The 24,650-nt window shown below is 39.0% G+C and overlaps 1 protein-coding gene across 1 annotated transcript in view; it reads left to right on the top strand.

Moving 5' to 3' along the window:
- The first annotated feature begins 7,228 nt into the window (after positions 1-7,228).
- xpo7 (exportin 7) overlaps positions 7,229-24,650 on the top strand; it is a 37,036-nt gene continuing 19,614 nt past the window's right edge. The window contains exons 1-7 of the mRNA XM_083567529.1: positions 7,229-7,361; positions 17,428-17,574; positions 18,829-18,922; positions 19,815-19,981; positions 20,118-20,183; positions 21,011-21,115; positions 22,589-22,754. Of these exons, the coding sequence (XP_083423655.1) occupies positions 7,344-7,361; positions 17,428-17,574; positions 18,829-18,922; positions 19,815-19,981; positions 20,118-20,183; positions 21,011-21,115; positions 22,589-22,754 (763 nt within the window). The 5' untranslated portion in view covers positions 7,229-7,343. The remainder of the gene's footprint in view (positions 7,362-17,427; positions 17,575-18,828; positions 18,923-19,814; positions 19,982-20,117; positions 20,184-21,010; positions 21,116-22,588; positions 22,755-24,650) is intronic.

Here is a 24,650-nt window from a genome sequence, read left to right as displayed (position 1 = left end):
AGGAGACCTGGGGTGCAGTCAGTGTTCTAATTCATCACAAAGGTGTTAGGTCGAAGTCAGAGCTCTATAGCAAGTGCCACTAAAGATCTTCCACTCTAACCAATGTAAAGCATTGTGGATGCTGTTAAAATGTTGGAACATGTTTGGGTCTTCATGTTTAAGTGAAGGGACAATTTAATGCTACCGCATCCATAGACATCTTGTACAATTGTGTATCTCCAACTTTGTGGTAACAGTTTGGGGAAAAAACACATCTGACTGGAAAAATCAGGTGTTTTAATACTTTTGTCCTTATAGTGGATGTGTCATTTGGTCATTTGTAAGTTATCTTGATGAATTGTTAGAGTTATTGATTTGAAATGGAGACTATATTGATGTGGAACTGAAAGCCGGACAGACTAAATAACTAAAGAGCTGTTGCATCATCCTCTTAAGTAAAAATAACCTCCTTTAGGTTCCACTATCAGAAAATTGTCTAAAGTCATTGTGAGTTATAGAATAGAACAGCCTGTCCATTAAAATTGAACATGGTGAATACTAAATCATTCAAGTGATTCAAATCAGAAGTTTAGAAAAGCCAGGTTTGAAAAGTCTGATCAAATGATTCAACGCATTTATAAGGAAGCTCACATGTGATTAGAAGTCTGAGACTAAAAAAGGCATGTGAAACCTCTTGAGATGGCAGAAGCTCACTCCTCACTGAAATGAGAATTGTTGTCTCATGAACCCATAAGGTTACATTCTCAGGATATTTACATGATTTTATTGAAAAACTCTACATTTCTATGAAGGTAATTTGGAAACTACAAAATAAATTCCTTTAATAAAATCATATACATGTTATTTTGTCAAATTTAAATATATCTTAGAGTGTTCTTGATCTTCTCAAGAATTATAAAGATGGATTTAGACTGTGCCTTATATCAGCAGACTGCTACTATGGCTCAGGGCTGCAGTTTGCATGAACAGTTCTGCATTTAAGCAGCCATCACTAAGCAGCAAAACTCAACAATGATGGAAGTCTAATAAATGGATATTTGGTGGCCCACAGATGAGGATGGGTTTTCCTTTTGAGTCTGGTTCTTGGAGCCTTCTTCCCTTCACCTTTCATAATAAATTAAAAGCACTTAAAACAACAATAAATTCTAACCTTTTTATTGATATAAAACCCATTATCAGTACATTTATAGATTTACTTAAATGTGCAATATTAATTCAAATTCACAAAATAAAAAAATGAAAGGTCATCTGGACCAGCTCTTCTTCTTATTCCTTGGCCATAGCCACCTAGCTGTTTTTTTATTTTCAAACTCTCACTTTACAGTCGCTCAGCTCGGATTCAAAGCGTCATACATACACGAATTTAAAGTCTTAACGTGTCTAAGCGGTCACGTCGAATATGAACCGGCTGCAATTAATGCTTAATCTACAAATGTCTCTGGCTGGAATCGACACAAGGCCCCGTTTCTTTAAATTATATATTATAATCAAAAATCCATGATGAAATCCAGCGCACATAGCTGCATCAAGAGCAGCACATTTTTCACGTTTAGCTTTTAGTTTAGCAATACACAGTGATGCATTCGATTCTGCCCCACCAGGTCAGTATGTAGTTGGAGTTGGATTTTGTTCATCACTGCACACAGTCTCTTCATGCATGCAGAAGGTGGGGACCACATTTTAATGATGATATTTACTGGTTCCACTTCGGTGAGTGGAAGCAATATTATATATAATGGACAAAGAGCTCAGTTTTATGCTGCCCGTCTTGATTGGTGATCTTGTATATAGGTTTGTTATGGTGTTGAAGGTCCCCATCCAAGCCTGAGGTCCTAGGCAATTGCCTGCTCTACCTATAGCTAGTGCCGGCCCTGGAATCAGACAACAAGCAACAAACATTCCATAAACTCTTTATCTCTGTAAAGCTGCTTTGAGACAATGTCCGTTGTTAAACACGCTATACAAACTAGGCTGAATTGAATTGAACTGAATTATCTTTCGTACTTCAAGAGAGTAGGAAGAAACTGGCAAAATACCAAATTCAGAAGGGGAAACAAACCACTCTAAAATACTAATTAGCTTTCAAAACTGTAAACATTTGCCGAACCAAATCGCTTTAAAATGCAATACGTATGATTACGTGTTAAATGATACACGATGCTTCAACAGTAGGTTTGCAATAATGAATTAGAAATTGTATTTAAAGTGTACAGTCTGGATTAATGACCGTATGCACTATAACTGATGGCCTTACAGCAAAGAACTCTTGCAGGATCCTGGGTTGTGGTTTTATTTATTAGAAACCTGCTTTATTTATTCAAAATCTAATGTCATCCATCAAACCCAGTTTTTGACAATATTGCAATATTTATTATTTATAGCTGTTATTTATCACTTTGGAAATTTGAGCCTGGACACATGTGCACTATATCTTTAGCAGGTCCATGCTGTTAATGCCTCTTTACCACCATTCCCATCCCTCTACTTGTATATTTAAACTTCAACTTTAAACCTGGAATTTTGTTATATAGTTTATATTATATATAGTTTAGTATATATATTATAGTTTTGAGAAGCAGCTGTGAAATAGCTAAAGTGTCTGTGTTTGATGTGATCTGATGATTGTCTGTCCAAATGCCGATCTGTGGTTTACACGAGCTGCAGCTAATTTACTTGTTATAATAGAGCCTATCTTTAGTGCACTGCTTCCTTCACTATGGTTTATATACAGAAATAAAACCACAGCCTTGTGCATTTTCAGAGAATCTTCTGCTTTTTTTTTTTTTTTTAAAGTAAAAGAGTCAGACCTGTAGCATGTTTAAAGGAACTGAACTGAAATGAATACACAATTTCCAAATGCAGTAACCCAAGCAAGACAGGTTTAAATTTAACATAAAAAAGGAAGTAGTTAGCCTCTAGTTTAGCACTGAGCACAGTGCATGGCTCAAATTAGCTCTAGAGTTTTTTACAGTTGGTTTTCGAAGGAAATAGGACGGAAGGAAGGAAGAAAGGAAGGAAGGAAGGAAGGAAGGAAGGAAGGAAGGAAGGAAGGAAGGAAGGAAGGAAGGAAGGAAGGGAGGAAGGAAGGAAGGAGGTTAAGAGTAAAGAAATACATTAAGCTAAGGAAGTGAATGAAGAAAGTATCAGCGAGATGAGAGAAAGGAAAAAGGTAGAACCAAAGAAAAGAAAGGAGTTATGTATTTGGTATTATGTATGAAAACTGGGTCAAGTGTTTGCAATAAAAGCACCAGAAAAGTTTTTTTAAAATGACGGTTTAAAAAAACATATTTGATCGATGGATCATTAACTTTTAATCACCGTGGGTTCAAAATATTGCAATAAAACAATATTGTCATGTCGATGCCCTTTACAGGTAAAAGTGAACATTCTGTTTATTGAGGCAACAAGAAATAAAAATGGTTTAGGAAAAAGAAAATGTGCATTTCCTTTCATTTAGTTTAATCACAAAAAACACAGAGGTTAGGTTTTTATAATAGATATTTTAAGGGAAAAGTCACCAATAAATGGTAAAAGGTTATTGAAATGTATGCGAGAGAATCACAAGGGGAAAAAAATTATATATATATATATATATATATATATATATATATATATATATATATATATATATATATATATATATATATATATATAAAACACAACTAAATAAAACAGTTTGGAGACTCTAACTGGAAACAGTGCTGTTACATTGCTGATGCTTAAGGGAACTGGCTCGGTGAAAATTGCATGCAAATTGGTGCGAGAGCTCTGAGGATTGATTTCGGAGGAAACAGAGCTATGTGAGGGTGATTAAATAAATCATACAACTCGGAAGTCATCGTCCAGCTGTGGAGAAACACTGCTCTCCCGTGTCTGATAGAGGCATTACAGAGCTGAGAAAGAAATCTGGTGTATAAACTGTAATGCTTCAACTGAATTAATAATGTCTAGGGAAAGGAAGGAATGAGAGGAAATAAGGAAATAGAGGAAGAAAGTATAGAAAGAAAGAAAGGAAGGAAAATTAGGAATGAAATATAGAAATTTAGGAAGGAAGGAAGGAAGAAAGAAAACCATTATTTAATTATTATATTTAGCTCTAATAAGACCTAATTATTATGGTGGAAACTAGAATTCACATGTATATTGGAGTTTATAGTGAACACCAGGTGTGTAGGGAGAGAAATAACAAAGTTGACATGCACCCTTACTAATTAATTATTGCACAAAACATTTTTCCTTAAACAGATGGTTCAATTTGCATATGTTTTGGTCAGAGAGAACACTCAATTGATATAAACGTCCCAAACCATTAAACTTCAAATTTCACCAGGATTTGTTGGATAACACCATCACCACCAGGTGCTGAAGCAGTTAGTATGTCTATTCTTTTCTGATCCAGCCTCCATCTCTTTATTTTCTCTCAGTGTGTGGCTCCTTCTGGATTCTCTGGTTTCTCCCAAAGCTAAACATGACAGCAGGTGATTTGATAGCTCTAAATTACCCCTAGGGATGGTTGTATGTGGGAAAGTGAAATAGGTGCTCTGATCTGTTGTTCCATCCAAAGTGTCTTCTGGCCTCAGACCAGGACCATTACTGTATGGAGAGATTCTAATATTGCATATTCTTTTACAAATACTATCTATAGAAAGTTGTGTATTCACATTTTATGTATATATGTATGTATGTATGTATGTATGTATGTATGTATGTATGTATGTATGTATGTATGTATGTATGTATGTATGTATGAATGTATTTATGTACGTATGACTGACCTGGTGCTCTGTCCCTAAAAGAACTCATATGTATATGTATGTATGTATGTATGTATGTACGTATGTATGTATGTATGTATGTATGTATGTATGTATGTATGTATGTGTGTATGGCTAACCCTGTGCTCTGACCACTGAATGATGGTGCAGGTAGTGTTATTTATCAGATTTACAAGATTTTCCCTGAAACAGAAAATAAGGGCTGGCTATACCGAGTGACTCCTCCACCTTCACAACTTCACACCTTCAGAGTCCACCTCGAAAAACTCACTGTTCCAATTCCAACCTCACAAACCAATTGCAAGTCTAGATTAGACAACTGTTATACTTTATTGTCCAGATGTTCAAGTAAGTGCATTAACAAGCTTCAGTTTGTCCAAAATGCAGCAAAAAAGTCCTTGCTAGAACCAGAAAATACGACCACATCACCCATGTTTTGTTATGTCTACACTCACTCCCAATTAAATCTCGCATTGATTAGAAAATGCTACTACTTAAGTATAAAGCATTGAATGGTCTCATGCAACACTAACTATGCAAACCTTTTTTCCATAATGCCCCCAATGCCCACTTCGATCAAAAGGTGCAGGCTATTTGTTGATACCCTAAATATTAAAGACTACAAAAGGGGGTAGAGCCCCACAGTTTAGTGTTCAAGTCTAGGCTGAAACACATTTGTTTAGTCAAGCCGTCAGAAGGGTTTCTTAGGTAAAGGAGAGAGTTCTGGAAGAATCATGAATATAGAGTGTTTTGGTGAACTGGGATGTTTGGATGATGCCATAGCTAGTCTTGCTGGAGTCCCTACTTACACCCTCATCACACTAAATAGTGCCCTTAAACATTTATGAAACAAACCTTATTTCTCTCTCCCTATCACGCCTTTATTCTCTGTCTCTCTTTCCCACACTGTCAAGTTAAATGCTCCTGAGGTAGCAGCGACCAGTGTTACTGTCGGCTGAGGATGGTTCCACATCAATTTCCTAAAGATCAATGAAGTTACTGAGCAATTCTGATACTGAGCATGGATTTGGACTGTAATTAATATCAACAGACTACTATAATGGCTCAGGGCCGCAGTTCACATGAACAGTTCTGCATTTACGCACTTATCACAGAACAGTAATCCTCAACAATGATGAAACAGTAATGAATAAATTGAACTGAATTGAATTTTTCCAATTATTTCCAGTGGTGGACAGTAATAAAGTAAATGTATTTGATTACTGTACTGGAGTAGCTTTTTCGTGTATTTTACTGACTATTAGTTACATTTCACTACATTTTAACGTCAGTTATCATACTTTCCACTCAAATGCATTTTGCTAAATCAGTCGTTCCTCTTTATTCACGAGTAGATTTAAACTAATCTGCAATATAACAACGCGTTACAAAGAGAGAGATATTTCGCATATGGAGGGTGAATACCATTTTACTCAAGCAAACTCCAAACCTCTACACTACAATCGCAACTGTGCACCTACATTATCTGGAGCAGTTCAGAATCAATGTTTGTCTAATAACATGACAACAAAACATAAAAAATTATATAAAATACAACCTACACACCAGAGATGCATACTAATAATTTGCACCGCTCCTCAGAGGATGTAATGGCCGACCTCCTTGTAATGTCTAGCTTTTCTTAAAAATAGTATGTCCGAGACCAAATCAATTTCTCTTTCTCCGTAAGCGTAAAAAAGTCTAACAGATGTATTAATGTGTGCAGAGCTACACAGGTGTTTTGCCAGTCGCACTTGGCTGTAACAGTGTTCCTCTGACCAACCAATCAGAGGACGGAAAAATGCTGACGCTATTCTGGGCCAGCTAGCTAATCCTGTGAGGAGAATATGAAATCTGATTGGTTAAAGAAACAGACCCATTGCTAATAGAGACTAAGGTAAAAGAGCCAGCAGTACAGACTTTGAAGGCCCTGGGCATATTAGATTGACATGGCAGCACATAGAGGCTGACATGTGATTGGACAAAAAATCTAACATCCACATACACGTACTGGAAGCAGTGCAGCCAGGTGAAACGCTAAGAAATTAAAAGAATAAACTGTTGGTAATAAATTAATACAATTTCATGAAACAAATGTATGTTGTAAATGTAGGTCAGTGCTTCAGATAGTGTTTAAACCAGGAGAGACAGCTTTGCTAGCAAGGCCGCCCAACACTAATAGCCATAATAAACCATAGTATGTTGGATACATCAGTAGATTTGAAGGCAAATCCTTTTACTCAAGTGAAAGTTTACAGGGCCACTTTTACTGGAGTGTTTTACAGAGTATCTCTACTTTAATTCGAGTACATGGTTTATGGACTTCATCCACCACCGATGATTCCCCACGACCCTGGGCAGTTTTAAAGCCCTTATTGCCCTTTCCAAGATGGCGACGCGTGTGACGGATCGGACCGGATCTCACGGGTTTGCGCTTAATGACGCACTACGCTAGGTACCGGCCTCCGGATTCTCCATACTCCATACGCCGGTAGCGTATGCGGCGCGTCGTGTTGTTACGTAGCCATATGCACGCAGGGGGAGTGAGAGGAGCATGAATGGAGCAAAATGGCGGATCATGTGCAGGTAAGCTGAGCTTTAATATGTTGTTATTGTGATCGCGTGGATTTGGGAGCTTCGCTCGGAGTGACTAGGAAGAAGGAGCGGAGGGCGGGTTTCCTCTGCGGCGTTTTTTGTTTCTCCCGACCGCGTCGGATTTGTTTGTAAATGCGCGATGTAAGGGAAGGGTACGCGGAGCGACGGCGGGGCGGACACGGCGGCGTGCTTTATATTGGATGCGCTGAGCGGTGTGTTGTTGACTTGTGGCCTGTCATGGTGACACGTCCTGGACGCTCAGAAAACGCCATGCGTCCTTTATTTACTTATGATTTATTTATTTATTTTTCGCAATAGACGTGCAATAACGAGTCTTGAGAGCGTGTATCCTGCATGCAATCAAAAGCACATCAAGTTTCATCCAAATACTTTAGATGCAGCACAATTATCCCCCCCCCCCTTTCTGCACTCGTGGAATTAAAGCTTTTGCATGTATGGGGTGGTATCATTTTTGTTTCATTTTATTTAATTTCTCTTATTTATTTTACGTCATAAAATGCACTTCTTGGCTTGGAACGAATGTGTTGATTGCAATAGGACCAGTGCTATGTGACACACTGTAAACACGGCCATATGCAATACAGTGCAATAGTGCAATGTCCTAAACATGGGGCATATTGCATAGATTAACCCAGATAAACATTTCAAAATCAATCAAATAAATATTTAATAATATATTATTTCAAGTGCATGTCTTTTTAATGACACCGGTAGCGTTGGCATTTAATATAATGGATTTAAGGAAACGCCCTGCATTTGCATTAACGTCTAATTATTAATTTTTTTGTGGGGAAAAAAATCAAATAATAAATATTGTAAAATTATATATATTTAAGCCGTTAATATTAGCTGCTCTGGTGTGTGTGTGTGTGTGTGTGTGTGTGTACACACATCTTCCATGCACTGCTAGTGTATTGCTAGCAAGGTTCACCTTAATGCTATGCTAGCCGTATGGTTAGCATCGAGCTCTTTGCCTCCCTTGCTGGTTTACTTAGCATTAGCCGTGTAGCCCAAATTCTCCCGCGCGACCGTCTAACACACCTTTTAATGCCGCGAATCAATAAAAGTCGATATAAATCTGTTAATCAGACGCACCACATTATACAATTCGCATTTATATTCGTTTTTGGCTATACGTGAGTTTCCATGAAACAATATTCAGTTGAAAACTAAACCGAAACCGGCTAGCTAGCTTGTTAGCTTTTTAAACGCTTGGCCACTAGCTAATCTGGATTTATTTATATTGTACACACACTGATATTATTATAATCACCATTAAACTAAAAAACGTGCATGGTCAATTGTGCATCTTTAATTTTTGTGATATTTCTATTTACAATCTGTTTGTTTCTTAGCTGACTTGGCTAGCTGCCATGGAGTGTATTGTTAAAAGTATATTAGCATGATTAGCATTACTTCAGCCAGTATTAACAAGTGGGTGATTAAGAGACTGCTCCAAATTATTTTATTTTTTATTATTAGACATAATTTATTGTGCTATAACACATGTATGTTAATGCTTTGCCAAACCCGTGCTGCAATATAATTTTTTTTATAATATTTAATAGTTCAGCTCTTCTCCTCCTGTTCCTCAGTGCTGTTCAGTTTCTCCGTATTTATTTAAATTAATAAAATTATTACCTGATATTAGTTAAAGATTAGTGATTATGGCCCCAAAAAAACACTAACAAGAATTATATTGGGGAAAAATGTGTCAATGAAGCGTAACCCACACTTTTAACAGTGACCATTGTCTCAAAGCAGCATCAAAAAATGAAATAAATCATGAATATACATTAAAAATGTCTACGTTATTTCCCTATATTTATAAGTCTATCCCTGACTGTGGCAAGGAAAGCTTGCTGAGATGATATGTTAAGGAAACATTGAGAGGAACTGGACTTGTAGAACCTCTGTTCATCTGGGTGACATTGAATGTCCATTGATTTTAGTTTCACTATTGTTGAGAATAGGTTCTCTTCTCAGTGTAGATCCACTCAGGTCTTCTTTCTTACACTATCTCTGAAGAGAACTCATCCTGATCTGGGTAACATCAAATGTCCATTTATTCTAGTTCCATCAGTGTTGAGAAGGTTTTCCTCCTAAGGTGATCCTCTTAAGGTTTCCTCTTTATACTATTTTGGAGGAGAACTCATCCTCATCTCCGTGACACCGAATGCCCCTTACTGTTTTAGCATTGTTGAGGTTGTCTGTTCACTGCAATTGCTGTTTTAAAGCATTTTTTGAATACTGTTTATATGAATTACAGTCCAAATCCATCCTCTTGGTCCTTCAGTGTAACCTTCCTCAGGATCTTTAGATTGTTCACGAGGAACCATCCTTAGCTGCAGCGAGTGGTCTCCAATAAACGAGTACTCCATCCAGAGGTAGGGAATCAGGGTGAAACATGCAGGTCGGGGAAAAAAGAAACAGAGCGATGACTGGTACCTCAGGAGCATGTTTGATTCCACAAAGAAAGAGAGCTTGCTTTGCACTTGGCGCTGACTATTCAGATGAACTTTGACCTGTGAATTCTTGAGCCTTAGTGTCATGAGAAGATAGAAGGCGTTATATTGTAACTGACCAATGGTCACCTGGGACTTTTGTATTTCATTAGTGTAGTTTGGTTGTTTGCTGAAAGCATCACACACGTTCAATAGAAGCTGCTTTAATTCATTTGCACACGATACCTTGATAAGACGACTGTATTTTAGACACTTGACCATAAGATTTGTGTGGTAAAAGTTTCAAGATTTTTCACTTAAACACGTTGCTTTAGTGTATTTTTTTGTTGTTGTTGTTGTTGTTTTGCACGTGTTACATCACATCCCTGTGATGCAGCAGGAGGAGCAGTTTGAAAGCCACGGGGTTTTGTGGAAATTAATTTGTTCAGTTATAGGTGGTTGCTTTATCAGAGCAAAATTGATTACTTGAAGAATTTGCTGATTGACGTCTGACAAACGGGTGAATTGCCATTGGGACGTTTTTTCTCATTTACACAACTGGCAACCGTTGATAAAACTCTGACTAAAAGTTGATAGACAATCTGATGGTGATTGAGATGTGATTCCCTCAAAAGATTGATGCCACCGTATCTTCTAAGAGGCAGAATAATTATGCCCAGTAAACTAATGCTACAGCTGTGTTTTCTGTTACCTCGTATGTGTGTGAGAGAGAAAGACTCGTGTTGTAATCCTTGCTACACACTCATTTATGTCCACTACGCACACCTGAGCATCTCAACACCACATACTTCTTCACGTCCAGGTCGGATGGATCTATTACACCTTTCGACGTTTCCATACTCGGACAACAATCATGTAATGCAAAAGATTTATTGCCAGTCGCATTCTATGCCTTTTTTATTTTTGTATAATTTACAGTATAATGTATAAAGTGTAGATTCTGTGAAAGAAGTTATTGCGAGGAAGTCGTCTTTTTATTTTTTTAAATTTTATTTTATTTTTTTATTCAACCTTAAATGTGCTCTGTCTTCTGTGTTGGTTCTTTTTTTTTGGTGTTGTAATTGAGTTTCAGATCATTGACCCACACAAAGGTAGAAGCATCTACTGTCTGATCGTACTGTTTTTTACCCTTGACGAAAACTTCCAGCACAAAGGGCATCGGAAGTGTGAGGCGTCCGTTTAACAACTTCATTCCAATCCCTTTAGCTTTGTTCAGACTGTCTAACTTGACTTGTGAATTCTTGAGCTTTAGTGTGTCATGAAACAATAAAAGGCAATATGGCCCTGTGTGGAAAAAGTCTCTCAGTTTTTACAGTATTATTTTGAGTTTTGATAATAAATGACTATTTGTATTGTATTTTTTTATTACATTTTTTATAAAAAAAAATTTATGTATAAAATGATTTGTATTATTAGCTGTAGATTATGTGAATGGTTCATTTGAACAAGCATTTGGTCCAGGAACTGTAATGTGTTCGAAAGAGTGCATTAATGTAAACCTGTGATTCAGAGTTGCTGTTCTAGACAAGGAACCAATCAGATTAGAGAATTCAAGAGCGCTGTCAAATTTGTAGACTTTATTCTCGCTTTTCAGCCCACACCCTTTTTTTTTTTTTTTTTTTTACTACACGCTGCACTTTTTGCGGTCTAGAAGCACGACCGCTATGACTGCCCACAGCGCAAACGCAGTAGTTTAGAATCCAAACGCAGGTGCAGCATGGCTTTGACACAATTTTACTGAATGCATTAAAGTCTTTACTTTTTTTGTCGAATTTTGTTCAGGCAGGAGTGAAAGTGTGCGAACTTCACGCACGCATCTCTTATCTGGTACATGCAGCTGTGTGCGCCTCTTTTATCTTTTTCTTAACACATCTCATCTATATTCTCCTCCTTCAATTTCGAGCTCACACCCTTGCATCAGACTCATGCTATATGAAGTTATGGGGTTGTCCAAAAGTGTGAAAGTTCCCAGAAAGGGGCTGCATGAAGCGGATCGGGGGGAAAAAAAAGCTACAGCTATTTTAGTGAATGGACTATTAATGTAAGCGAGTGTGGAAGGGGGTTTAACGGGTCACTACCCAGTTTAAAAATGTCACAGAGTATTGAAGCAGCAATCAGCATTTTTACTCTCCTTGTTAATTACTTGTACAAGTAACTCGGAAAAATATGCAGAACTTGACTTAAAATGAATGGGTTACAAACAACATATTTAAAGTTGTTTGGTGCTTCTTTATCAGAACAGTCATCATCATCCCCATATGTTTCACACACTTACTGCTGTTCTAAAGTAACCTCTTAGGCACAATACTGTTATTTCCACTACCATGCACTCACAGTTTATGTACATTACTGATCTGTCATACACTCCGTATATTGTGTCCTATTTAATACTCGTTTTTCTATACAGTGGTCCCCTGGAATCCACAGGGTTACGTTCTAAGACCTCCACGAGTTTTGAAAATCTTGGACGTACCCCCGCAGCCCCTATGGGACCTCAGTGAATTCATCTAGACATTGTAATCGTAATAGTGTACAGTATTTAACCAAATACTTCATTTAAAATGTTATTCCTAACTTTCCTGAACATTCGGGCCCGCTGTGGAGCTCCGCGAGTTTTTTTTACGATAATCCGCAACCTGCCCTTAGGTTCCAAATGAGAACCCGGGATTGCTGGGCTATTTAATGGCTCAGAAACTGACACTATATGGACAAAAGTATGCGGAGACCCGAGCATGGGATTAGTGTGCTTTTAGAACATCCCATTCCACATTTAGTTCCTATTTGCTATTGTAACCATTTACGGTTTTTGGAAGATGTTCCACTGAATTTTGCAGTGCGATTGTGGAGATTTGTGCTCATTCAGCCATAATGGTGTTAGTAAAGTCAGATACTGATGCTGAGTTGAGAAGCCCTGGGGTGCAGTCATGGTTCACATTCACTTCAAAGGTGTATAATAGGTTTGAGGTCAGAGATCTTCACTCCAACTCATGTAAAGCATATCTCCATAGAGATGGCCTTGCCATGCTGTAACAGGTTTGGGTCTCCTCGTTGAAGTGAGGGGAGATTTTCATACTACAGGGTCCAAAGACATTGTATACAATTTTGTGTCTGACTTTTGTAGTAACAGTTTGTGGAAAAACACAGCTGCCTGGAAAAGTCAGGTGTCCCAATACTTTTTGTCCATATAGTGTGTTTGAAAAGCAGTTTTTTACTCCAGAATGCTATTCAGTGTTTGGATGTTCGTGTCTTGGGTCGGTTTATAGACAGACATTCTATTGTTGATCCTGAGGGCGGAGCTTTGCGGTCATGGGTGCGAACGAGACTCGGAGAAGAAAGAAGCATCGTTCAAACCGAGAATGGCGTCTGCTTGACCATTAATCTTTCCCGATCCACGATTAAACTGCTAAAGAAAACGGCTACGTTGCACATTCCTGTATGCACGAGTGGAATGGAAGAAAGGAAACGAGCGCTGAGGTTACTGCCGAATCATCCAATCAAATAATCCGTTAGTATATTAATAGCTAATGAATCTATTAAACAACAATTAATCCAACTGACCATTAATATTTCCCCTGCTTCGTATCTATAAGTGCTGCTTTATCAGAACAGTCAGTCATCACATTATCCCCATATGTTTCACACACTCTTTCACACAATACTGTTATTTCCACTACCATGCACTCTCACAGTTTATGTACATTACTGATTTGTCATACACTTTGTATATTGTGTCCTATTTAATACTCGTTTTTCTATACAGTGATCCCCCGGAATCCACAGGGTTACGTTCTAAGACCTCCGCGAGTTCTGAAAATCCTGGACGTACCCCCGCAGCCCCTATGGTACCTCAGTGAATTAATCTAGATGTTATTTCACTTCATAAGCGTAATAGTGTACAGTATTTAGCCAAATACATCGTTTAAAATGTTATTCCTATTGTTCCTGAACATTCGGTCCCGCTCTGGAGCTCTGCTAATTTTTTACGATAATCCGCAACTTGCCCTTAGGTTCCAAATAAGAACCCGGGAATTTTCCAAACCGCGAATTATCGGGGGTCTGACTGTATTGTCTGTTCTGTTTTGTTTAGTCTAAGCTAAATCTATAGTGTTATTTATGTCTGTACTTTTGAGAGTCACCAACAGCTAGATTTTCCTTGTGTGTGTCAACATACTTAAACCTGATTCTTATTTTTAGAAGTTTAGAGGTTATTAAACGAGCATTTCTGAGTATTCAAGAGCATGACGTCGACAAAATATAATTCAGTAGTATAATACAGAATATTTCTTTATTTTCGGTCCTGAAACCAGAGAGGAGAAAACTTTCTAAAAGCATGACACGTTCAGTATTTAGATTTGTGCTTGGTGAGCGTGTTTTTATTTATTTATTTATTTATTTATTTATTTATTTCTCGCACTAGTTTGATCGAATCAATTGATTCCAACCACAAACTTGTTCAAAGAAATGCCCAGTAGGCTTATTGCAACTTAAAAACGCTGAGTCATCTTTTACAATGTCCAGAGAGGCAGAATTCAATCAAATTAAAATGTTAGCGTTTTTACAGTCAAATACCAGCGCAGATGAAGAGGAACGGGTTCTACTGGGTCGAGATGAACCAAAGTGAAGACTCTGGCCTTTAAAATATGACTTTTAGCACATCGTTCACCTTTTTTAAACTGTTTAATTTTTAATATTTTTTTTAGCCAGTGACAGACATTTATTGGTCATTTTAATTGACATTTTTTGATTAGTAATCTAATATTTGCACAAGTAATTTTGACCTTTTCATAAAAAAAAAAATAAATAAATAAATAAAAAATTTGGATAAAATTTTTAGATTCTGATAAACATTAATAAATGATGGCATGATGATGATTTTTTGACTTCGGCAGTGTTCATGCTTGTGCTTATACAAACATTACAGTAGCCGAATCCTGCATAAACGCACAAATAAACCTTCATCATTTGTTTTCTTGGCAATCGTCGACCTTTGACGGACTACATTGCTGGTTGCACATAAAGTACGTTCACATAATACAGCAGCTGGTAGCGGCAAAGCATTGGTTTTCACAAAAGTCAGCAGTTTTTGGAGACAGTGGGTGTAGGTAGCTAAATGTGGAGTCCAGCGATGTGACTAGGATGAGAAAATTTCACCAGAAATTGAGACTCTGTTGGAGTGAATATAATAGTGCACACACCATCCTTCTCCTGATTTATTATCAAAAAGGAAATACTACTTGCCCCACCCGCTGATAAATGTTACCAGTATTAGGACCTCCTGATGGGACGATCACTCGCAAGGGTAAAATTGTGTGAACACAGTATAAGAAAGGCCTTACACATGATAAAACTTTGGCTTTGTGCAACTTTATCGCAGTCCGATGTGGTTTTTCGTATAGGGCTGCTGTTAGCGATTATGCTTTAGCGTTTTATGTCCAGCTTCAAGATTTTCTCTTAAAAGAAAATTCTGAAAATTCCACATATCGAGGCAGTGAATGAATAAAGGAATGAAGACATTTGTTAAAGTATGCTGAAATAAGTAGAACATTTAAGGAAATCCTATCTTTAGTACATTTAAATGTTAAAAACACAAACTTATATACACATCTGTAGTACCCAAATTGGGTCTAAAAAATGTAAACTATTTAATACAAATTTTCCATTTATTGGATTTAAATTAATCAATTTAATTGGTTACTCAATTGAATCAATATAATCAAAAATGTATTGCATTAATTCGATTTATTTTATATATTATTTAACCAAGTAGGTATTCTATTTACGACTTTACGATCACAATCGCTAGCCGCAGCGTACGTAATTTTTTTTACCAGCTTCCGGCATAATTTCACAGTACTGTACATATAGCCTACTCTACTTATGACCAAATCATGTTACGAGTGTCGTACGCCGCGGCTAGTGCGTACCAGCTTCCGGCATCATTTTACAGTACTGTACATATAACCTACTCTACTTACGACCAAATCATGTTACGACCAATTTGTCGGTCCCAATTGTGGTCGTAAGGCGACGACTACCTGTATATATAAAATATTTGGGTCACCTGATTTTTCCTGCTGTATGTGGGTTTTTTCCAAATCTGGAGGCACTCAATTGTACAGGACGTCTTTAGATGCACTGTAAAAAGTTTGCATTCACTTGAACTTGTAAACCCAAACCTGTTCCAGCATGGCGATGCCACTGTGCACAAAGTGAGATCTGGTTTACATGCTTTGGAGAGGAAGATCTTGAGTGGCCTGCTATAGAGCTCTGATCTCATCCCTACTGAACACCTTTGGGATAAATGTGAACGCTGACTGCACCCAAGGTCTCCTCACCTACATCAGTACCTGCCTTTCATAACACCCTCGTGGGTGATGAACACAAATATTGATAAGCAAACTCCAAAATCTAGTGGAACATCTTCCCAGATGAGTGGAGGGAATTAGAAGAGCAAATTGGGACTAAATGTGGAATGTAATGCTCAAAAATCACATACCGTACTTATGTCCAGGTGACCCAATACTTTTGGCAATGTAGTGTGTATAAATAAAAGACGAGAAGGGGGAATTGGCAACACAGACGGGGCTGGAAACCTGCGTACGCCACTTTCCACTTAAGACCCCAAAACGGGTGGTGCATCAGTAATAATGGTCCGTGGGGAAACGCAGTGCTCAGAGTGTAGACAAATTGATTAAACGAAGCATCGAGGCAAATCATTTGTATTTGACTTTTGTATTAGAATTACTTGAGTTACTCGAGGAATAGTTTCCGCCATAGTTTGGATTCTGAAGTGTGTTTCTTAGTTTTGTCTTTGTGCTTGGAGGCTAACGCAAGTCCATAGACGGTGTTTGGAACAATATCAAGTGCAGGTGTGGGCAAATTATCACTGAATTCTCTCTAGTGATTCGTTTTGTACTACAGACATCTGTAGCACAATGTTTAATTTCATTATGATCAGCATACTGGTGGGTACAAATATAATCTCCGCCCTCCGCTCTCGAACCAGCGCTCGTCCAGGCGGCCGCTGCCGCACGCACATCTGCTGCACGGTACTTTAAATAGCTCTGTATTGCTAAATTATGTAGTGTCATTTGTTTAATTAGTTTCATACCGATCACCATTCTTTAAGACTCCTGTTCTTTAAGACCAGTTTATTGATGTGGAACGACCATATGACATTATATCTATAAGACACACACACACACACACACACACACACACACACACGTTTACTGCTTGTCTGTTCATTTTGACTGCACTGTGTATCGACTGTTATACTGAGACTCCTTCCATATGGATTCAATAAATCAAACAGATCTTTATAATCAACACGTTCGTCCTCGTCACGTCTGTGGACGAGTGGTTGCTACGGTAACGCTAACGTATCACAGCGAGCGCGCCATCACTACAAATCAGCGATTTGATCCTCCGTCACGGTTTCAGTTGAAACTCTTCTGGCCAATTCGATTCCAGACTTTCCGACGCCGACCGCGCGCGCGCTCTTTAAGTGTGTATGACCCGATTTTGAATAGCGTGTTTCTTAGGAGGCTTACGGTTTGTGTGTGTTTCAGAGCCTAGCCCAGCTAGAGATCCTGTGTAAGCAGCTGTACGAGACGACGGACACAAGCACGCGACTGCAGGCCGAGAAAGCGCTCGTCGAGTTCACCAACAGTCCCGAGTGTCTGAGTAAATGCCAGCTGCTGCTGGAGAGGGGCAGCGTGAGTGTTTACCATCTCTTTCTCTCACTCACACACTCACACACACACACACACACACACACCTGTCTGATTAACCAATTACAGGATATTTATTAACGAGGATCTCATTCATCTCTCGCTACGCACGCCTCGGATCGGCCCTGTCTCAAACGAGAAATGCGTTCTTGAGCCCAGTGATCGTGGCAAATCTCCACTCTGCTTTTACTATGTTTACGTTTGTGTTTTTGTTTGCATCTGTTACTTCGACTTGTTTAAACATTCATCGAGAGTTGAAGTTGTTGTCGTGATCAGAGCTGGATCTCTATCTTTTGCTAGGTGTGTGTGTGTGTGTGTGTGTTGGGGGGGCGCAGAAGAAAACTTCGCACGGGTTTGTGCGATTGTGTTATTTTTCTCACCCACTCCGATCTATTTTTAGATTAAAACGTGAGTAAAATATTAACACTGTCCATGAGTCATTGATTCTGTTTTGTAGAGCAATACAATGAAAAGGTATTTATATATACACACACACACGCTATACAGGCAAAAGTATCGGGACACCCGACTTTTCCAGCCGTATGCGGTTCTTCGCCAAAGTGGGAAGCAATAGCTCAACAGTTATGGCTCTGGGTTGCTGATTAGGGTCCAAACTGCCACTTTTGGGCCCTTTAACAAGGCCCCTTAACCCTGTCTGCTCCAGGAGCGGTGTATCATTGCCAACCTTGCCAAATTCACCATGCTGTAATATACATGCGATGAATATTTACTTAACTGCTACCACAAACCTGGAGGCACCAATTGTATTGGATGATCTAGAAGAACCAATTCCTCTTCCAGCACGACACTGCTCTTGTGTATGAAGATGTATATGGAGTGGAAGATCTCGAGTTGCCTGCTATAGAGCTCTCGTCCTATTGAACACCTATGGGATGAATTTTTTTACACTGACTGCACCTCAGGCCGCCACATCAGTACCTGACTTGCGTTGTGGCTGAACGAATCTTCACAAACCTCCACAAGCTCACTGAAATCCAGTGGAACATCTTCCCAGAAGAGTCAAGGCTATTATAACAGCAAATCAGGACCGAATGTGGAATAGGATGTTTATAAAAGTGTCCTCTAAGTTTGTGTCTCTTTTCCTTTATAGGTACATGTTTGAGTTGTTATTATAATAGTGTGAGAGGTTTTGCTCTTGATCTGTGGTGTCGGTTCCTCTGATGCTGTTTGCTTAACGGTCCTCTTTATGTCTGTCTGTGTGTGTTTGGTCGTCTGTAGTCGTCTTACTCTCAGCTGCTCGCAGCCACGTGCCTCTCCAAGCTGGTGTCCCGCACAAGCAACCCTCTGCCACTGGAACAGCGCATCGACATCCGTAAGCAGATAACACGCACACACGCGCACACACATTCAACAGCATCTCTTTCATTGCCTCTCTCCCTCCTCTTTGTCTCGTTCTGTCTCTGACCAGACAGTGCTTTATCTGTCTCTTTGTCTCTGACTCTGTTTCACTCTCTCTATCTTTGTGTCTCACCTGTATTTATTCTCTCCATCTCTCATGTTCTCTCACACTCTCTCTCTTTCGTTTCTGTCTGTCTGCATTTCGAAGTTTCTCTGTCCTCGATTGGCTTGATCTTTCCTTTGTACCTTTCATTCTCTCTCGCAATCCCATGATCTCGTTTTTAGAACATGCAGATCGAAACTAAACCTATATATTAGTTACTCACTCAAAGATACAATAGATTCTTCTCCTTTTTTCGGCTTCTTCCATTAGGGGGCGCCACAGCGCAGCATCCGTCTCCATACCCCCCCGTCCTCTACATCTGCTTCTTTTACCCCAACTACCTGCATGTCTTCTCTTACCACAGCAATAAACCTCCTCCTTGACCTTCCTCTTTTCCTTCTTCCTGGTGGCTCCATTCTCAGCATTCTCCTACTGATATACCCCATGTCCCTCCTCTGCCCATGTCCAAACCATCTCAATCTGAGGGAACGACACTGTGAAACGGTTTAGCGAGGAGAAATCGATTTACATATAAAATATTGGTCGTAAAATTATTGATCACTTTCTAAATAATAAAAGTATAGCGCACCTACTAATAATTATATATACGTTTTAATTTTTTTTACTGATGCAAATATGTTCAAACGTTCACAATACAAATGCCAACTTGTAGCAAAAAAAAATCAACGCATCACATTGTTCACTTCGGGTCGATGCACAGAGCTCTCCCTCTGAAACGAGGTTCCTTGTGCTTTCTCGTCAGGTAATTACGTGCTGAACTACCTGGCGACGCGGCCGAAGCTCGCCGCGTTCGTCACTCAGGCTCTGATTCAGCTCTACGCCCGGATCACTAAACTCGGCTGGTTCGATTGTCAGAAGGAGGATTACGTCTTCAGGAATGTCATCGTTGACGTCACGAGATTCCTGCAGGTATAAAGAACCAAAGTAGCGATCAGAACATCCAGTGTATGATTTCTGTCCCGAATGGACACACTGATGTTCTCATGAACACATACAGTTTTTGTGTTTTGTGCATATAATAAATGTTTTTGCCTTGCGGTCGTAGGACAGCGTTGAGCACTGCATTATCGGAGTCACGATTCTTTCCCAGTTAACCAATGAGATTAACCAAGTAAGTTCCTCCGCCGTCTTCCACGACGTAAGTGTTTCATTTCAATCTCCAATCTTCCCTACTCTAAAACTTCCACCTTCATGTTTGACTGTGGGGGTGAGGCAGTCTGCTAACATCTTGTTCTTTACTGCATGTGTGTGCAAACATTAAGAAAACCAGTGTGACACAATAACGAGGTGTAAAATGAACAGGAAGTGATTGTTTAACCAGACTATATTAAATAATGCTGTATGTTTACTTCCACAGAAATATAAGCTTTGCCTTTAGTATAGCAGCTTTGCAAACTTACAACCTCAGCTTTGCTCCTGGATTAAAAAAATATTGTGAAATAGATTCTATATACACTATATGGGCAAAAGTTTGTGGACACCTTCCGTAAGAATGGTGTGCTTTTTGAACATCCCATTCCCCTATTTGCTGTTAATAATAAGCTCCAGTTTTAGATGTTCCACTAGATTTTTGGAGATTTGTGAAGATTCATTCAGCTATAAGCGTGTAAGTAAAATCAGGTGCTAATGTAGGTAAAGGGAGGTGAGGAGGTCAAATCTCTATAGCAGGCCACTCAAGAGCTTCCACTCCAACTCATGTATCTTCATGGAGCTGGGTTTGTGCACAGGGGCATTGTCATGCTGGAGCAGGTTTAAAAGGAAAATTTCATGTAACTGCATCCAGAGACATTGTATAAAATGGTTTGCCTCCAAGTTTGTGGTGACAATTCGGGAAAGAATCACATCTGGCTGGGAAAATCAGGTGTCCAAATACTTTGTCCATATATTGTACGTGTCAAATGCTGCTGTCCTTACCGTTTGTCTTTTTCTTCCGTTCAGGCCGATACGACGCATCCACTTACGAAACACAGAAAGATCGCGTCCTCGTTTAGAGATTCTTCCTTGTTTGACATCTTCACACTTTCCTGTAATCTCCTCAAACAGGTAAAGATCTATGATCTTAGAAATTACGATAATGTTTTCCCGATCGCGGACGATAATTTTGCGATTCGCAGATTCCAGTTATCCAAGTCCGATGATTTGAAAGTTTGTCAGAAATTGGGACTGCAGTTTATAGATAAATGGAACGAATACACACATTCATTTACATTTTAGATAATTTGAGACGCCCCCTATCCAGACCGACTTATAATTAACTTAGAAATCTTTTATACGACTGAACAGTTGAGGGTTAAGGGCCTTTGGGTTGGGGCCCAGCATTGGTTGCTTGGTGTTGCTGGGATTTGCACTCATGATGTTCCGAACATGCATTAGTCCCTATAGGTTTATTCCTGATGAGTGAGCCAGCGGTGACATTGGCAAGGAAAACCTCCCTGAGATGGTATGAGGAAGAAACCTTGATCGAATCCAGACTCAGAAGGGAACACATCCACACCGAATTCGGTTACACCGCATGTCCAGTCATTATAGTTTCATCATTGTTAAGGTTCTCACCTGTTCACTGAGGGACACTTAAATGCAAAGCATGCTAATTGTAGCCCAAAGCCATTGAATCAAACTGTTTTTATTATTTACAGTATACATACATCATGTCGGTTTCCTTTAAACTTGTTTTGTATCCTGATATAACCTGCTGTCTCACTTTAGAGAACCAAGTCTTTCCCTAGTGTCTTTCCCTAGTGTCTTTCCCTAGTGTCTTTCCCTAGTGTCTTTCCCTAGTGTCTTTCCCTAGTGTCTTTCCCCAGTGTCTTTCCCCAGTGTCTTTCCCCAGTGTCTTTCCCCAGTGTCTTTCCCCAGTGTCTTTCCCCAGTGTCTTTCCCCCAGTGTCTTTCCCCCAGTGTCTTTCCCCCAGTGTCTTTCCCCCAGTGTCTTTCCCCTGTAGCCAACTGTCTTTCCCCAGTGTCTTTCCCCTGTACCCAAGTGTCTTTCCCCAGTCTCTTTCCCCCGTTTCCAACTATCCTTCCCCGGTGTCTTTCCCCAGTACCCCGGGGTCCTTCCCAAGTGTCTTTCCCCTGTACCCAACTGTCTTTCCCAAGTGTCTTTCCCCAGTACCCAACTGTCTTTCCCCAAGTGTCTTTCCCCTGAACCCAACTGTCTTTTCCCCAGTGTCTTTCCCCTGTACCCAACTGTCTTCACCCAAACGTCTTCCCCCAGCGTCTTTCCTGTGTACCCTAGTGTCGTTCCCAGGAGTTGTTCCCCAGTACCCTGTCTAGAGTGTGTCTTTATAGTCCGTCTCTAGATGAACAGATAAGTGTAAATGTCTTTGCAAGCAAAATAAAGATCCCTTGAGCAAAAATGAAGAAAAAAATGTAAAAGTCGCATGCAATAAACATCTTTGCTGCCATTCACCACACCATGCGCACGCTTTATGTAGTTCTGCTACATTTTTATATTGAGGTTGCTGCTTTTTTATTTTTTTCATTATGAGCTTATTATTGACCGTTTTGGGATTTGCAGGCGTCGGGAAAAAACCTGAACCTGAACGATGAAGGTCAGCACGGTTTGCTCATGCAGCTCCTTAAACTCGCTCACAACTGCCTCAACTTCGATTTTATCGGCACGTCCACGGACGAGTCCTCAGACGACCTGTGCACCGTCCAGATCCCCACCAGCTGGAGATCAGGTGACTTTCGCACCTCTATCTTTACACGGGGACATAAACCAACTAAAGCAAACAAAAACGTGTAGTGTTTTTTGGATTTCTTTATTTATTTAGTTATTTTTTGTAAAGTGATGTTTATTTTGTGTGTGTGTGTGTGTGTGTGTGTGTGTGTGTGTGTGTGTGTGTGTGTGTGTGTGTGTGTGTGGGGGGGGGGGGGGGGGGGGGGGGGGGGGGGGGTCGCGTCTAGTTTTAGTCAGGAAAACCATGACTAACACAACAAAATGCTTCTCTTATTACCTTAAGGATAAAAACAAAGAAATATTTATTTACACCTATGACATGGATAATAACGATAATGTTATTAACTATTAATGGATAATAAACATTTCATCATCCTTTAACAATACAAATATGCCACTATTTTGTTCTGACTTCTGTCGTTTATCACTTTTATTTAAATTTTTTTGTTAAAAATTAAAATGAAAAATAAAATTCAACTAAAGACTGTTTGCGAAGATTTACGCTGGTCAGCAAAGAAAAAAAAACTCCTAAATATGAAAAGAAAAGTCACATAAAAACCATAACAAATTGCAAAATCTCGTAAAAATATTTAAGGTAATGTATAAAATCATTTAAAAGCCTCTAAATGTGACAAAATATCGTCGTATCTGCGCGTCGTTCGGTTCCCATAGTTACAGCGTCCTGGTTCATGGCGGTTTATTGAAACTTGTGCTTCTGTGGGTGTTTATTTACAGGCTCTACTTTGTGTTAAATTTGTGATTTTAATATTTATTCCCATGACTACAAAGAACATTCCTTCTTGTTTGGAAGATAAAGTGGCTATGAGCAAATGTTATAAAAAAAAAAAAAAGGGTGAAAAGGTCGCAACGCTTGTGCTTTTGACTCGATTCGGACGAGCAAATCGTTCATGATAAGGCACGGATTTGAGCCCAAGCCAGAGATAATGCTCCAGAGATAAAGAGCAGTTATTAACAAAGAAAAGAGGCAATGTGTGGATGTATTGGAAATACAATTCAAATGTTGCACTGGTAAAGACGTACTGGTGTACATGAAAATCTTTACAAGTAAAGATACCTTACTGTAAAACCTCCTCCAATAAGTTCAAAGTCACCAGTTCGAGTAAGACCAAGTAAAAGTTAAAGGCTATCTGATATGAGCAGTACTTGAGTAATTGACTGATTATTAAACATAGGCTCAAAGGTGCTCTTGTCCTCCACATTAAGACGCATGTCGGCGAAAAGCCGAAAACCTAAAATACGAATCAAATTGTACATCTCAATACTGCATTCAACAGCAACAGCCTCTTTAACATGCCAGAATAAAACAAAGATCAAAGACAATGAAACAAAGTACTAAAGCAATCTTTCAAAAAAGGATCTTCAATTAACAGATAGAATGTAAAACGAAAGTAAATAATTTGCTTTAAATAAAACAAAGTATTCCGAGTGATTTGATGCACCCCTCAGTCTCCGAGAGGGCCAGTGTTTTTTATTCAACCTCAACAAAAGCTGGTTCTTAAAGTTGTTGGAATGTATTCAAGCACTTTAAAAAAAAAAAAAAAAAAAAAAAAAAAAAGTTGCTCACAGCCAGCAGATGTGGGTTGAGCCTTAATAACAACAAATCTTCAACAAAGGTGCAAAATGTAATTAACAGCCATGTCAATTAAAAAGTACATCTACTGAATTATAAATATAGTTGTGTTGCTTTGACACTCAGTAAAACTAGAAAGTAGCCAAAAATTTACATACTTTACGTATACTTTACACCAGTGGTCCCCAACTCCTGGGCCACGGACCGGCACTGTCAGTTGGTATTGGGCCGCACAGAAAGAATACATAACTTACATTATTTCCGTTTTATTTATTATCTGATTCTGAGCGGTTTTGTTTTGAAAAA

The sequence above is a fragment of the Silurus aristotelis genome (genome assembly GCF_946808225.1).
Source record: "Silurus aristotelis genome assembly, chromosome: 18".
NCBI classification, from domain to species: Eukaryota; Metazoa; Chordata; class Actinopteri; order Siluriformes; family Siluridae; genus Silurus; species Silurus aristotelis.
Note: the sequence above shows the minus strand (reverse complement) of the source record. Positions and strands in the feature narration are given on the sequence as shown.